Source organism: Colius striatus, chromosome 8 (genome assembly GCF_028858725.1).
Source record: "Colius striatus isolate bColStr4 chromosome 8, bColStr4.1.hap1, whole genome shotgun sequence".
NCBI classification, from domain to species: domain Eukaryota; kingdom Metazoa; phylum Chordata; class Aves; order Coliiformes; family Coliidae; genus Colius; species Colius striatus.
Window position 1 is genome coordinate 906,737 of NC_084766.1, and position 16,240 is coordinate 922,976.

At 62.5% G+C, this 16,240-nt stretch overlaps 1 protein-coding gene across 1 annotated transcript in view; it reads left to right on the plus strand.

Moving 5' to 3' along the window:
• The window catches only part of PSD (pleckstrin and Sec7 domain containing), a 28,946-nt gene that overhangs the window by 6,348 nt on the left and 6,358 nt on the right, over positions 1 to 16,240 (plus strand). Inside the window, exons 4-9 of the mRNA XM_062001844.1 lie at positions 254 to 697; positions 6,445 to 6,639; positions 7,068 to 7,148; positions 7,703 to 7,815; positions 8,546 to 8,604; positions 9,136 to 9,225. Of these exons, the coding sequence (XP_061857828.1) occupies positions 254 to 697; positions 6,445 to 6,639; positions 7,068 to 7,148; positions 7,703 to 7,815; positions 8,546 to 8,604; positions 9,136 to 9,225 (982 nt within the window). The remainder of the gene's footprint in view (positions 1 to 253; positions 698 to 6,444; positions 6,640 to 7,067; positions 7,149 to 7,702; positions 7,816 to 8,545; positions 8,605 to 9,135; positions 9,226 to 16,240) is intronic.

Below are 16,240 nucleotides of genomic sequence, written 5' to 3' on the forward strand. Positions count from 1 at the left end.
GAGGATGAGCCACTGAAGGAACAAAAGTCTGTGGTGCATTAAGGGAGAAGCATATGTCTGGAGGCAGGCCCAGCCTAGTCCCTCTTCCTGTGATGCCTTGGGCAGGCAAGGCATTTCCTTGGAGGTCCACAGATGTTTGGAAGAGGTTTCTGCCACCCCCAGTTTCCTTCTGGAGCAGCACGTGGGCTTTTGTTTCGGGTCTTTGATCCCTTGCTCCGCAGTGACCAGTTCTTCTCACCCTCTTTCCCTCTAGGGTCATGGACAGAGACACACAGGGTATGCTCAAGTCTCCAGTGCCCTTCCTTCTGGGGCACAGCCTCTCCAAGGATGGCATGGACTCTTTCAGCAAGCATTTTGAGAGCATCATGGAGTCCCATCGAGCCAAAGGCACATCTTACACCAGCCTGGACTCCATTGACATCCTCTCCTCCCCAGCCTGCACCCAAGGGACCTTCTTCACTTTCGACCTCCCAACCCTCACCCCAGAGATCCAGGGACAGATCCGAGACAGCGCCAAGCTGATCGAGGAGAACTTTGCTCCTCTGGCTCACCTGGAGCCGGACTCTGGGACCAGTTCAGCCACAGATGCTCCCTGGGCGGAGCGTGAGGAGGAGCGGGGCAGGCGGAGGAAGGGCGCTCGGCTCAGCCCTTGCCGCTCGGAGGACAGCTTTGGGACTCCCCTGGCCTTCCACACCAGGTGAGTGGCCAAAGTTGCTCGCTGCCCAGCTGAGCCACCGAGGCTGGGAGTGGGGTCCCGGTGTGTTGTGTCTGGCAGCCAGAGCATGGCCGGCGCTGCTGGGGCGGAGGGAAGGGCCGGGGCTGGGCGTGCTGGGGCAGGCCAGTGACCACCACGGGGATCTGGCAGCGTGGCAGCACGTGCTTTGTCAGCTTTGCCAGCTTTGTTGGTGCTGGAGGGCTCTGTGGTTTCCTCCAGCCTAGCAAGCAGAGTCACGGGACTTCAGTCTCATGGTGTTTGCTGCTGCAGGACAGCCCAGCATCGTGGTGGCCGTGGGGAGAGGGCAGTCACGGGTCAGTTCAGCAGCCTTTCCCTCAGGGAGGCCAAGGCTTCTGAGACCGCTGTGTCTCTCACCATCCCTGTAGCAACATCCTGTCTCTTGAGGGCAAAAGTACAATGGTATGTGTTGTCCTGGCCTCCTGAACCCCCTCAGGTTTGTGTACGCTGGGAGACGGGTCCAGCCCACCAGAGGCTGCCTGTGCTGTGCTCTTGCCTGTCTGCACCCTGGGTTCAGGATGGCTGCCCCGTGCCCGGATAGATCTGTGGAGGAGTGTGCTGGGGAGCTGAGCCCCATCAATTCCAGCCTGTCCCCGTGTGAGACCGTGTCCAGGCTGAGGCACTACCTTCCTGCACTCTCCCTGCTTCCTGCAAGGTCTTAGGCTGAGGCACTTGTGATATGACAGGTTGGCAGGCCACATCTTTCCCTTTCCCAGGGTACACTCGTCTGGAGTGTGGTCAGGTCAGGTCTGCTCCAGTGGTTCAGCTGCAGAAACGGTGGCTCCTGGAGAGCTTGGTGTCTCAGTCATGCCAGCACTGGCCATCCTGCCTGCTTTGCCTCCCTGCAAGGTCTCTCTGCCCAGTGACCTTCTGTGCAATGCCAGGGCCTCCTGAATCCCTCATCCACTGTCTGATTTTTAGTCTTTTCCCCACCAAGCCTATGTCACTTCTGCTCTCAACCTGCACCACTCTCACAGGCTCGGCTTGGGGTGAGCATCTGGGCTCTGGGTCCTTTCTGGCCTCTGCAGTCAAGAGAAGGAGAGTAGGGTATCACATCTGCTCTGTGGTCCCTGGATCACTCCAAGGGTGTTTTGAGGCAGAGAGGTGCCAGGTCAGGCCTCACCTTTCTTTGGGACACTGAAGCCAGGGCCATGGTGGCACAGAGGCCAGGCAAGAGGCTCGTGCTGTGAAACTGGAGACATCCAAGAGGCACAAGGCAGCGAAGTGTGGCAGTATCCAGCCATGACCAGTGCTCTCTGCAGGAAGAACTGGCTTCCTGCTCCTCTGCCAGGGCAAGGGACTGGAACAGAGCACCCTGGAGAAACTGAGAGGACGGTGTCTGGTTTACTGGCCACAGGGCACCATCAGGGCAGTGCCGTGGGGGCACGGGGAGGTGTGCAGGGACACAGCTGGCAGCACGGATGGCACCGAGGTGCTTCAATAGAGGCTTTTCCTCACTGGTTTCCAGTCAGAGGGGCGCAGAGCATGCTGGCAGTGCTGAGGATGCTGTGGCACTGACCTCCTCTCCTGGCTCCGATGGCGGCTGCCAGCGTGTGCTGAAGCACAGGGCCCTGCCAGTGAGCTCCACTCTGGTTCTTTATAAGGTCCCTTTTGTTACTGCAGCAGGCATTGAGGCAGTGCCCCTTCCCTCCCTGAGACAACACAGGTCTGTCAGCTGGCCTGAGCTCCCAGCTGGCACTGGGCAAACTGGTGAGACGATACTTACAGGGCCTGCCTGGTTTGGGGCCCCGTGGGGTGTATTTGCTCTCTCAACTGGCTCCATAAGTTGTTTGGTGGGATTGCGGAGTCAGCTCCTGTCCTCTGCAAGAGTGCTTGTGTCCCCCTCCAGAGGAGCTGGTGGGCTGAGGTGATGGAGGGCAGGCAGGCATCTCCAGAGAGGGATGGTGCTGCAGGGGAGGCTCTGGAAGTCTGCAGAGAAATAGGACTGAGAAGGAGCACAGCTGCCCAAAGCTCAGCCCTGCCTGGATGTGGCAGCCGTGACACTGGCGGGTGCTGCTGTGGCCGGGTGATCTGAGGACCAGGTTGGAATCTAGAGCTGCCAGAAAGCAGGCCCAGCCCTGCCTGTGTTTGGAGGCTGGCCCAGCTGACCTTCAAGTGTCCTCCCAGCCCTAACTTCAATTCTGCGAGGAATGATCCAGCCCAGATCTTGGCTGTCATAAATCAAAGTCGCTCCGCTGAGACCGATGGAGGGAGCTGCATTTATTTAGCTCAGCCAAAGATCCGGTCTGGTACATTCTTAGCAGCAATATTAGGCAGGCTGGGCTGGCTTGGCAGAGGCGTTGGGCATCCAGCCATGCATGTGGGGCACCCAGGGCAGAGTGCTGCTTTGCCCATGCACGTGTCCCTCGCCGACTGGGGCCAGGCTGCCTGCTCTGTCCCTGCACGGGGCAGGATGCGAACCAGCCTCCCATGGGGACCAGGTGGCACTTGGGTTGTGGTTGAAGGTTTTGGGTTTCCTCCGGCAGATATCTCACCTGGAAATGTGTCAGGCAGGATCTGGACAGCCCAAGAGCTCAGCTGAGCACCCCCAGCTGAAAGCAGCGGCCACCCAGCTCAGCCTGTCTGCAGGGTTGTCTGTCCTTCCTGCCCTGGGGAGCAGGGCAAAGGCTCCCACCATGCAGATACATCAGCGGGAGGTGGAGGTCAGCCCTCCAGGACAGGCTTTGCTGAGCTAGTGCCTTATTGCAGCCCCACACCCAGGACAGAGAGCTTTGCTCCTGGTTGCTGGCAGCCCTGGGGAGAACGTGGAGCCGCGTGAACCCGGTTTGTGATGGTGAAGTGGAGAGAGGTTTGTGGTGGCTCCCGCAGGGACGTGCTGCACTGCAGCCAGGAAGCCTGCTGTGGCCTCTCCTGCTGGGCTCCGGGCAGCTGGCCAGAGGGCGAATATTGGGGTGGGATGAGGATCTGGCTCCAGGAAAAGAGCGTTTGGCCCCAAGAGGGAACATTTGGGCCCTGGAGAAGCGTCTGGCCCTGAAGCAGTGTCAGTGGTGCAGTGGGCCTGAGCAGGACTGTGTTCCTGCAGCAGCTCCTCGGGGCTGGGAGTGCACCAGAGCCCCCGTGCTGAGCTGCGCTGGGAGGGAGGTGGCTGGGGCAGAGCCCTGCGCTTCCCTGGCAGAGCCCTCCGAGGTGTGGGCGCAGGGGACACGAGCTCTGTAGCCAAGCCCTCGGAGGGGGCAGGGGCTCGTGCTCCTGGTGACTGCTGGGGGTGGCAGGGGCTGTCCCGGGTGGGCAGCGGGGAGGGGGTGAGGTAGAGCTGTGTCTTGGTGGAGGTGACTCATTTCAGGCATGCTGGGGATACTCACACAATACCAGATTTAATCTTTGTTCCTTAAGTGTGGGCCAGTCCTCAGGTTGAAAATGTGTCTGATGTAAAATCATATTATCTCAGTGTTTTAAAAGCCAAACTGAAATGTCACTTTAGAAAGTACACTAAAAAAACCCCACGCCCTGCCTGAGACATTAGCTCATTGGCAGGGAAATTAGCATCACCTCAGTTGCCTCAGACGTGGACACGGCTCTCTGCTTTGCTCTCCATTTGCTTGAGGATGGGGCTCTTGCTCCTCTCGCTCCACGCTGCACATTCTGCCAGGCAGCTGGGGCTTTGAGTGGTGACAAAGGGGTGTCCCAATTCGGGCCCTGGCAGCCTGTCGAGGCCCATGGTCCCTGTTTAACGGTGTGAGAGTGGCTTGAGTGCTGGAAGAAAACCCGTCTCATGGCACGGCTGGGTGTTGCTTCAGCCTCAGAGCAGGGTGTGGGGACTTGATGGAGGAGGAGACAGCAGATGCTGCTAGTGGGGCTGCTGTGAGGCCCAGGCTGCGATCCCTGCCTGCCCACTGCAGGAAGCAAGGCAAGCATTGCAGGCAAGGGCTGGGAGCCTGCGGGGAGGGGCAGATGTAAGGACGGGAGAGGGGCTGTAAATGGGCTCGTGCCTGGATGCCCAGCACGTGGTGGGAAAGCCGAGGGCCACAGGCTGGGAGGAAAGGTCCCAGGGGAAGAGTCAGAGCTCTGGGTTTGCCCTTGGAGGCTCCAGGAACTGGCTGTGTGAGGGGGGGCGACCTCTCAGGCAGGACAGGCAAGGTCTAGAAGGGTATCAGGAGTTTTTGGTGGTGGTGTTTGAGAAGAATGAAAAGGTCTTCAGAGGGTGACTGCAGCCACACGCAGGGCTGCAGCGGGGCTGAGACGCTTGCCCAGCAGCACCCCGCACTTCTGCTGTGGGGGCTTCCAGGGGGCTCTGGGCCTGGCAGCCAGTGCAGGCACAGCTGGGCAGGACTGCAGGGCACCAGGGCCCACACCAGCCCCACCTGTGGATGCAGCCACCCTGTTTTGGGAGGAGGAGAGGTTTTGGGCAGGTGGGAGAGATGCCCACAGGACGTGGTGCTGGAAGCCTCCCGGCCAGCACAGCTCCCCAGAGCAGACAGAGCTGGTGAGTTCCTCATGACTCTCGTTGGCTGCTCCCACCTGAGGGGCACAGGGTAATGGATAGGTTCCCTGGGGAGCCCTGGGCCCAAGTGTGCACGGATCTGCCCTGGGCCACCCATCCAGGACCATCACCATCGCCACCCACCATCGCCGCCTGGCACTGCCAAGCTCAGCGGTGGCCCGGGACAAGTGCGTCTCCCCGGGGACTCGCGGTGGGCTGCTCTCACCAGGGACGCGTCTGGGCTCGGGCACAGAGCAGCCTCTCCTGCTGCACGCTGCCTGGGAGTGCTGGGGGGTGGGAGGGAGGCACCCCCAGCCCCTGGGGCACAGGGCAGCCTGTCAGAGCTGCGCAGGGCTCCCCGGGGACAGGCAGCGCCGAGCAGCGGGCGGCTCGTCCGTCCTTCGTGGGGGAAGCGAAGCCCCGAGGAGGCTGGGCTGGGTAATTGGCTCAGGAGAGCAGGCCTCTTAAAACTCAATTAGAGACTTTTAAAAATAAATCAGGCTGGAACATTGCTTGGGCTGCCAGAAAATGTGAGCGAGGTCAGAGCCGCTCAGCGCCCGTTGTTGATGAGACTGAACCAGCTTTTTGGTTGGGATAACGCGTGTGCCGCTGAGTCAGACCGCGCCGGGGGCTCAGCCAAGAGCGGCTCCCAGCGTGGCCATTTAAGGCATGGTGGGCTGAGAGCTGATGGGCAGCCTCGGGAAGACGGTGCGCACCACTGTGAGCTGGGAGGCCGGAGGGGGTCCCTTTCTCTGTGCCCTCTCTGCCTCGGTTTTCCCCTCTGTGAAGGGGTTTGAAGCCACTGGGTGGGAAGAGGCGAAAGGAAGGATTGTAGTCATCTGGTTGAAACTGCACTCAGGAGCAGCGTGAGGAGTCTGTCCAGCTTGAAAACGAGCGAGGAGCTGTAGGACAGCATGTGATGTGCACATGTTTCTGCTCCAAGACTCTGCTACGGCTGAGCTTGGCAGAGCCTGAGCCCACACGTGCCATTCCACAGGCTCAGGGTGGGGCACTTGGGGGCAGTTGGCCCGTCTCTCCACATGCAGCTTGGATGTGGGTTTGGGCACCTTGGTCCTGTTGTCGGTGACCCCACCTCTCCTTCAGCTGCATCCCCAAAGCTTCCCTGAGCTCCCAGGCCCGGCCTCGCTGTGTCTCTAACCAGTGCCAGCAGCGAGTAGCTGGGCTCCAAAGCAGGGTGAGGGACGTTTCCTGAGGCGCTGAGGGAGAGGATCTGTCGTCAGGCTAACGTGGAGTGTCCCTTCCCCTGCAGCGACCGCCCCCTGGGCCAGCTGGCGTCGGACTCGGACTCGGAGATGGGCAGCGTGGAGCAGCTGGCGCTGGGCAGCACTGACACCCTCTCCAACGGGCACAAGGCTGACCTGGAGGCTGCCAAACGCCTGGCCAAGAGGCTCTACAACCTGGATGGCTTTAAAAAGGCAGATGTGGCCCGCCACTTGGGGAAGAAGTACGTGTGGGTATTCACAGGGAGCGGCGTGCCCTGCACGGGGCCCGTCTGCCCCTGCCGCGCTTCCACTGGCCTGGCCGGGCTCGGCTGGCAGGACCCCTGCGCCTGCGCCCCCTGGCTGGTACATCTGCACCAGGTTTTGGTACCTTCCTACCGTGGCTGCATCTCGGATGCTTCAGTAAGGTGTTTGGGCAGGGCAGTGGCCAGCAGACTGCTCGTGGGCCCTCCCAGCCCCAGCTTCTCACACGGCCTCTCACATACCCAGCATTCCCTTCGGATCTGGGGGTGAATTCTGAGTCTCATGGGAGTGTTTTGTGTCCCTGCCCTCAGCCCTGGGAAGCTCCCAGAATCCACCCCACCATCGTGTGCCCTCCACTGTGCCCACGCTCTGGCCGACCCCACTCTCGCCCCCACCTTTTCTCTTTCAGCAATGAGTTCAGCAGGATGGTGGCAGGAGAATATCTGAAGTTCTTCGTGTTCACAGGGATGAGCCTGGACCAGGCTCTCAGGTCAGAGCTGAGTGCATGTACCTGTGTGTGTATGGTGGCTGCCTGGGCAGGGTCCTGGCAGACTCTGCCCTGCACAGCCCTGCGCCTGTGCAGAGACCTGCAGGAGCAGGCAGACCCCCTGACTCCCACCTGGACATCCTCTTACCTCTTCAGTAGGGGAGAGTGATTCCCAAAGTGTTCTCTCAGCCAGGCAACCGAGAAGGAGCATCCCTGGTCCCGAGTCAATGGTCAGTGCAGCTGGGTGACGGTCAGCTTCACCCAGGACTGGCTCTCCAGGCCTTGAGCCCGGACACTCCTGCTGTTTCCCCAACTCCTTTCCTGGTGTATTTCCTGGGGATGGCTGGTGGTCTCTGCCACGTGCTGTGTGTCTGGTGCTGTGTGCTTGGAGGGGAGCCCAGCAGGCGCTGGGAGGGCTGTGTGACCGCAGGGCCTTGCCCAGCACACAGAGCCGTCTCCAAGCCAGGAAGTACCGCTTGCTCCCGCACAGGTGGGCTGGAGAAGCTGCTGGTGGGCTTCACGTGTGACCAATGCTGCTGCTGCTCCTGCTTCCCCAGGTCCTTTCTGAAGGAGCTGGCTCTGATGGGAGAGACACAGGAGCGAGAGCGCGTGCTGGCTCATTTCTCCCAGCGCTACTACGAGTGTAACCCCCACGCCGTCCCTTCCGAGGGTAAGAGGCTCTGCCCGTGCCCCTGTGCGTGTTTCAGGCGAGCCCCTGCACCCCTCAGCTCGGTGAGGGTGCTCACACCGACCCCAGAGAGCGGGCTGAGAGCCTGCGCTGCCGCCTCAGGAGACAGCCCCAGCTACAGACGTGTCATTTCCCTCAGATGATGGGTGCTTTAGATTTGTTTCTAAAAGCCAGGCTCTGGTTGGATCGTGCGTGTTTAGGGCTCAACCTATCCTAAGCCCTGACCTTGAGCAGAGTAGCACAAGAGGCGAGAGGAGGCCCCTCCTGACCCAGCAGACCCCCCGCTCTCAGAGCCTGGGCTCAGGGAGCAGCCAGGTGAGAGCGTCAGGCGCTCAGGGGCACAGACACCTGCGCTGGAGTTTGCCATCTCTGCCCCTGCCCTGTGTGCGCTCACACGCTGGGGCTGCCTGGCTGGCACGGGGCTGTGCTGTCCCGCCGTGCCAGGCTGGGAGCGGTGGGGCTGGCTGCAGCACTGCTCCTGCCTGGAGGGGCCACGGCCTCCTGTGCTCGGGTTGGGGACCAGCTTTGCTTCCGTGGCCTCCCACCTCCTCGCCTGTGTGCTGACTGCTGCATGCCCCCTGTGCCCGGGTGGGGGGAGCGCGTTGGGGGTTGTCCTGGGGGGGCTGAGAGCCCCCGTGCCCTCTGCCTGAGATGCCGAGGGGCTGGAGCACCCGGTGTGGGGTCTAATTCCCGTCCTGTGTTTGTGCTGCAGACGGAGCCCACACCCTCACCTGCGCCCTGATGCTGCTAAACACAGATCTGCATGGACACGTAAGTTCCCACTGCCCTTGGCCCCGGCTGCCCCTGCACTGTCCACCCCACCACACTCAAGCGTAGCTGCTGGGGGAAGAGTGAGGACTTGCAAGGACATGAGCAGAGGCGCAGGACCCTGGGCACGCGAGGGCTGCTCACCCCTAATGTGTCTGGGGAGGAGAGGCTGAAGGAGGAGGGGCTGGCAAAGAGAGAGTGGGGCTTTGAGGAGACCCACTGAGCTGGAACTGTGGAGGTGGGATGAAGGCAGAAGAGTGGACAGGGAGAGAAGGTGGGAGTGAGACCCCAAAACCAGCTGCCATTGTGAGCAGATAGCACCCAACGTAGCAAAAGGAGGCTATTTAAAACTGCCAGAGTCTGGGCAAAGCCTGGACAGCTTCCCCACACCTGCAAGCATCCCTGGGACCTGGCTGGTTTCGCACTGCGCTGCAGAGATGAGGGGATCTGTTCCTGGGCTCTGGGACTTGCTCCGGCCAGTACCAGCCCCTGGCCCAAAGGTAACGTCTGCATCTCTCCCCCTGCCTCCCCCAGAACATCGGCAAGAGAATGTCCTGCTCCGACTTCATTGGCAACTTGGAGGGGCTCAACGGAGGCACTGACTTCCCCAAGGAGCTGCTCAAGGTAAATTCAGCCACTCTCTCTGGCCAACCAAGCAGCAGGAGCAAAAGTGAGTGCTTTGGGCAGGATGGCTACACGTGGTACAGTGATTGTGGCCCTCTCATTCCTCACGCAGGAGCTGTGGTGGTCCCTTGGCCCTCAGGGTTCCTCCTGCCTTGCTGAGCCCTGGCTTGGGGTCCCCATCCCTCGCTGTTCCTGCTGAGCCCCCTTGGCTGGCACAGGGGCAGTGTGGGGGCAGCTTGCTGGGCTTGGTTTGCCCAGTTGCAGCCAGAGGCTTCGTGGCACCAACCCCGTGGTACTCAGCCCTTTCTGCCTCCCTGGAGCACTGGGGCCCAAAGCTGTGGCCAGACCCCAGGGCTGGAGCCATCTGCAGTGTCTGGGGACACGGGCAAGCCACGGTGACAGTGAGGGTGGGCTGATGGGTAAAGGACCAGAACTGGGAGCTCGCTGCACTGGAGGGACTGGGAGCCTCCTGAGCTGCTGTCTCCCTGCTAATGGGCTTTGCTCCCAGGGCAGGAGCCGTGGCTGTCAGGGAAGCGAACAGCCGGATAAGGGAGATGGGTTCCCACAGGGGGCAGGGACACGGGAGGGGAAAAAAGGCAATGGAGGGTGAAAAGCTGAGCTCCCTTTTCAGCCTCTGTGGGTCTATTTCTGACTGCGTCGCTCACCCCATCATTAAGGGGTTACCAGCAGCTCTCAATAGGGTTGTCCTCCCTCTCAGCCTACGCTTTGCCAGTAAAAGGAGTTACTCAGGAAAAATTCTCCTCTGATTTTAAACACAGCTCCAGAAAGGGCTTTAAGCCCTCCAGATGGAATAGAAATATCCAAAATCAGGACCCTGAACCCCTGCCCTCCAGTGCTGTCATGCCCTGGAGCATCTGACCTCCAGGGGCTCCTTGGCATGCCCCCTCTGCAGCCCCCAGAACCCCACAGCAGGGAACCTGCCCTTCAGGCATTGCCCCCTCCCCGTTAAACTTCACCCCCAAAAGTACCAGCAGTTTAAACACAAGTTATCCCATCTGATCCCAGCTGGTGGGAAACAGGACAGTGAGCAAGTGCCACAGAGCTACAGGCTTTCTCTCGTGAGCAGGGGCCAAGACCTTTGATGGGCATCAGGGCGTGCGGGGAGCCTGCAGTGCTGCAGCACAGCCCCCCACAGCTCTGCCCAGCTCGGCAGCAGGGGGGCTGCTCTGCTGCAAACGGCCTCTGCACAGGAGCTGTGCTGGGAGGGGGAACAGAAGGGAGTGTGAGGAGCTGTGCTGGGGCAGGCAGCAGCCCCTCACCCCTGCCCATGCAAGGGGGAGCGGTTGAACTGTGGGGAGCACTGTGCTGGGAGGAATGGTGCCTGACGGGGCTGTGTCTGTCCTGGGCAGCCTTTGCCAAGCTCAGCTGGAGAAGACACCCTCTCCCTTCTGCCCACTGCTTTTGGCTGCTTGGTGCTTTGGTCCCCACACAGGCTTAGGGGGCAGAGAAATGGGGAAAGGCTGTCCGCCTGTCCCCCTGTGTGGGCCTGCACTGGCCCTGTTAGCCCGGGTAGGATGCTGCCTCCTCGGCAGCCCTGGCTGTGCCTGGGGACTGAGGCTCCTGCACGCGTGCCGCACAGCTGGCTGGCTAATTTTAGTGCTCCAGGAGCACACGTGTTTCCTAAGGGCAGCAGGGGAGGGGAAGGGCTGGCAGGCTCCACAGGAGCTTCCCAGAGCTCCTGGCTGAGGTCTTGGGCAGCTCCCACAGCACAGAAGGATTGTGGGGGCTCTTCCAGGCCTGTGTGGGGAGATGTCAACAGGCTGCCACCCCTTAGGCTTCAGAGCTGGAGCTGGAGAGATGGAGGTGGCCCCCACCCACGGGGACAGCAGGGCAGGACCTCACTGGCTGCAGGGGACCCTGTGACTCTGGGGACAGCATCAGGACGGGTAGCCTAGGCACTCCCCTCATCTCTGCCTGCAGGGAGTCCCGAGACAAAGGCAGCACAGTGCCTGGGCGCAGGCGGCAGCTTGAGTCAGAGGAGAACTTTATCTGCTACTAGATAATACGTGTAAACAATCCCATTTTCTGCAGAAGAAACGAAAACACTTGAAAGCTTGTGCTTTCACAGCTGAGCACCACGTCCCCCTCACTGTCAGTGCCTCGCTGTGCCCTGCACGGCAGTGCTGCCAGAGCTGAGGCAGCGATGCCTTACCAGCAACTGCTGCTGGAAACCCTTTCCTCTGGCTCCAAAAGCTCCCCTGCAGAATTGTACTCCACATCAGGGATGTCCAGTTCTCCAGCTCGAGTGTCCTCCCCACCAGGCCTGGGAGCCATGCCAAGGGTATAAGAACCCATAGTAATGCCCGATGATGCCCACATCTGCAGGCTTGGATCCAAGCTCCTGTGGCTGAATGAAGGCAGCTGCCCATGCAAGAAGGAAGAGGGCAAAGCAGAGTGTCCTGGAGCTGGTGGTGTTTTGGTTAGCTCTTGAGATGTTGCTCTTCTCATGGCAGTGTGATTTTAGCCCTGGCCCCCTGGGATTTCACTCACTGTTGCTGGTTGTCTGTTGTATTTCAGATGTGGATTTGACCTTCACGTGGCTGGTCCCTCTGTGGAGCCTTAGCTCTTCCTCATCCTCCTTGCTCCTTTAGCTTAGCCTTGCTCTTTGCTGGCTGGCAGCAGTGCAGAGTGGCCAGATCAGACCCCATTTCTCCCCGGCCCTGCCTAGCGATTGCAGGAGCCAGCGAATCTGTGCCGCCTTCCAGCCTGGGAGCCCAGAGCACTTCACAGATGTTAATGAATTAAGGCTGACAATGCAGTCGGGTCCCCGGGGGCGGAAGGTAGGATGGGCCCCCACCTTCCAGCTCGGAGGCACAACGGCAGGGCTCAGACGCTCAGAGTGCTGGGTAAGTGATTAGCAATGTGGGAAGAAAGCCCCGGCTCCCACCTCCGAGCTATAATCACAGGAACGCTTGCTCAGTCTAATCCCCAGGGCTGGTTTTCTGTTGTCGTTTGCCTGTTCCCCCTGGGAGCGATGTGCTGCCCGGCCTCGGGGGCAGCCCCACACGCCTGACGCACCGGGCACCCGTGTCCCCTCCCTCACAGGTCTCTCCCCCCAGCCATCAGTGCCAAGCAGTGAGGACAGAGTGGGAAATTTGCCCTTCTCTACTGGCTGCATCTCCTACTCAGTCAGGCCTGACTAAATTACGCATCAGGCATCATACCTTCCGCAAGGATGTCCAGCCCTTTGCTGCCTCACGGGAGCAGCTGCCTGGAGCACCTACAGCCTGCCCTTAACCAGCCGGGCAGCTCCAGCCGCGGATTTCCCTGGGCTGACCTCGAAGGGACAGGCAGGAGGGTTAAGTGTGGGGCAGGCACTGAAGACGGAAGGTCTGCGCACGTCTCCAGTGAGCCCATCTCCTCTCTGCTCAGCCCTTTGGCGGTCACTGGCGCGGGCTGGGCTGCAGCGGCAGCTCCGAAGCGTGCCCGGCCGGCGCAGAGCGGAGGCACCGCCACCGCAGCTCTCGGCGCCGTCAGCCCGGGATCGTGCGGCCAGCTGCTCCCGCCGTCCGCGACGGGGCGGGCCGGAGAGGGACGGGGCAGCGCTGGGGGCAGCTCCCGTGGCGGTGGCACCAGCGATGCTGGCTCGGCTCGGTTCGGCCCCGCTTGGCTCGGCTCGGCTCGGCTCGGCCCCGCTCGGTTCAGCCGGGCTCGGTTCGGTCCCGCTCGGTTCAGCCGGGCTCGGCTCCGTTCGGTTCGGTTCGGCTCGGCCCGGTTCGGCGGGGCCCGGCCGGCGCCGCGGGTCGCCATTGGCTGCGGCGGGCGGGGCGGGGCCGGGCCCCGCCTCTGCCGGGCAGCCGCCGCCGAGCCCTGCCCGGCCCGGCCCGGCTTCAACAGGCGGCGGCGGCGGCGCGGGCCGCGCAGGCAGGGCCGGGCCGGGCAGGGCAGGGCACGGCAGGGCAGGGCAGGGCACGGCCGGGCCGGGCAGCCGCCGCCTCCCCCCGGCGCCGCCGGCAGGATGATCGGCGTCAACAGCATCAACAGCAGCGCGGGGCGCATGCGGTCCCGCTCCATGTGCTCGGTGCGCTACGGGCGCAACTACCGCGGCGTGGAGACCTTCTGCTACGGCTGGCCCCAGCGCTCCCGCACCCTCAAGCCGGTGCTCTACACCGACCTGGTGGTGAGCCGCCTCCAGAGCCGCCGCAAGAAGAAGCCGGTAAGCGGGGAGCGGGGGGCGCGGCGGGGGATGCGCAGCCGCTGCCGGAGCCCCGGCCCTGGCGCCGACGGAGGGCGAGCGGCCGCCCCGTCTCCGTGCCCTGCCCGCGTCCTGCGGCGCCGGGTCCCCCCGCCCCGCTCCGACCCCTCGGTCCGCGGGTGCCCGTCTCCGGCGCTGCCGTCCTCCCCCCATCCCGCCCCGGGCGCGGGGGCGGCGGGAGCGCGGCGAGACCTGCGTGACATTGCGCCGCTTACGAGGGCTTGACAGCAGTGCTTGCTCGAAAACATCGCCGCGAGAAGAATCCAGGGCAGCGCCGTCCCCCTGGGACCGGCCCTCCAGCTTAGCAAGTGACAGGCTCCGCGGGCTCCCCGCCAAGAGCTGCGCCGGGCCGGGGGGGACTGGGGCGGGCTGGGGAGAGCCGCAGGGCAGCGCGGACGGGCAGCGCCGCAGCCCCGGCTCCCGGCCGAGCGGAGCTGGAGAGCCAGGGCTGCCTGCCTGGGCACAAAAAAGGGAGCTTTTTACTTCCAAGAGCTTGCTGGCGCTGAACTGGCATCCGTTTCGGAGGTGTTACGCTGGTGTGCATCGTCCCTTAGGTGGGGAGAAGCGAACAGGCTGTCTCTGGGCTCATCCTACCTCGGTGTGGCCGCGGGAGAAGCGTCCTCAGCGGCCCCCGCCCGGCAGGCAGGCAGCGGGGTCCCGGAGCCGGCGGGGCCGTGGCGGGCGGCCGTGCTGCTACAGCGCAGCGCGGGCTGGGGGCAGCGGGAACTTGTGACGCACTCGGATGGAGACATGCAGTTGGAAGGGAGATGCTGGGTCGCTGCTTCCCGTGCTGTGGGGCTGTGCTGGGAGGGATGGAGGGGGTCTGCCGGCCTGGGGTGGTAGTCGGTGGGCAAGGAATGTTTTAAAAGAGGTTGGTGCAGCTTGTGGTGTTGCTGAGCCGAAAGCGTGGGGCAGGGACGGTATCTGTGCCCTGCTGCCGCCTGCAGCGGGGGGGAAGGGGACATGCAGGACGCTGTCCCCGTGGCAGCCCATGCTGTGGGGAAAAAAGTCTGTCCCCAAGTCACTGTGCTGGGTGTGCACGCAGGAGTCACTCTGCAGCAGAGGGGAGGGGGGACAGGGGGTGTGCACAGTGGGGCTGACGCGTGCCAGGTGATGAGCTGTTCTGGAGCATGGGATGCTCATGGGATGCTCACGGGATGCTCATGGAGCTGGGCAGGCAGCGGAGGCGCAGGGGGGCTGCCAAGGTGAACGGGGGATGCGACATTGGTGCGGCTCCGTCTGACAGAGCCCTGAGCCCGTCCGTGCTGCGCGGCTGGGGGTGCGGGCAGCGCCTGCGGGACCTGGCAGAGCGTTGTGGCTGGGCGTAGAGAACGTTGCTGTGCAAAGGAAAAGTTGGGGAGAGCCAACAATCGAGCTCTCACATTGAAGTGCTGCCAGGCATGGGGAGAGGCAGAATGACTGCAGGGAGGGCACTTGGTGGCTGTGCAGTCTGTCTGGCAGTGTCACACAGCCGTAGCTGGCCACAGGGCCAGCAGGAGGAAAGGGAGCCCTGACCTGCACAGGGCATCTTGAAGCGCTGAGAGCCGAGCACTGCGTTGCCTAGCACGGGAATCAGCAGAGGTTCTGTCAGCAGGAGAGAAAAAGCGTCCATAAGAGTTACAGTCCGTAAAAGAGGTGCCCCAGAAAGGGTTAAACCCCTTTGCCAGGCGCCTAAATTCCTGCTGTAAAGCCTCCTCTGTTAGCTGAGTGCCTGCCTACAGCCCTCTGTGCCATCCCCTTGCTACCAAAGCTGTGTCCAGGCCAGCTTACTGCCCAGCTCCCCACACCAGCGCTAGATCTGGTCTGCTCTGAGCTGAGGAACTGAAGGGGAACGTCTGGTCCAGGCCCTGCTTGGCTCAGCCGTCCCCAGCAGGGCTGGCACAGGGGCTGGGCTGGCTCTGGGGAGCTGCCTGCCTCCTGCCCAGCGCAGCCCCGCACCCCTGCTGGAGACGTGTTCTAGAGCAGGGCTCAGGAACATGCTCTCAGCCCACTTTGGGGAGGGAAGGCACCGAAGAAAGATGTTGATTCAGTTTGAATCGCTGCATGCTGGGAGGCTGCTGTGGTGGTGTGCATGTCAGGGGCTGGGCTGGCTGGCCCGGCGTGCTGCGGCTCTGACCTCAGGACCTGGCGGTGGCACAAACCCCAGCCACGCTGGGGTCGGCTGCGGTGGCGTGGGGCCAGCCCCCTGCATCCTCTCAGGCAGCGCTGGCAAGTTCAGAGGTGCCCAGAGGTGCTGTCCTCTCAGCCCAAGGGGAATGACCCCAGGGAGCAAAGGCAGCCTGGAGAGAGGGACCTGCTGCACCCTGAAACAAACCAGTGTCTCGGGTGTCTGCTGATGTGGTTGTGAGTTTGACTTTGGGAGCTTGCACTGCCTGTGCTTACCCAGCAGAAGGGGTCTGTGCACCCAGGAGCTCAGCGTTGGGCTGACGGACGGGCAGTGGTCCTGCCATGGGATGAGCAAAGAGGGATGGACTTGGTGGCTGGAGCACATCTGCTCAGCCAGGACCTGGCCTGAGTCCACTGGCTCTGTTCCCGAGACTGGTATTGGCTGGGGGTGGCATTTAGCCAAGCAGAGTCTTGCTGGGGTTTAAGTGCAGCCATAAGGCTTTGCATCGCCCTCCCCACCCCTCCAGTCCCCCCGTTCTCCTCTCCAGGGCCGGTGCAGCCCTCTGATGCCGGGGGCAGTGCCGGGGCCGGGCGTTTGCAGCGCAGGGCTGCTCCCTGGCACTGTGCCGCCTGCCCCCGCTCCCCGAGCACCTCCCGCTCCGCAGTCACCTTCCTGGCTGGACGCCACGATTG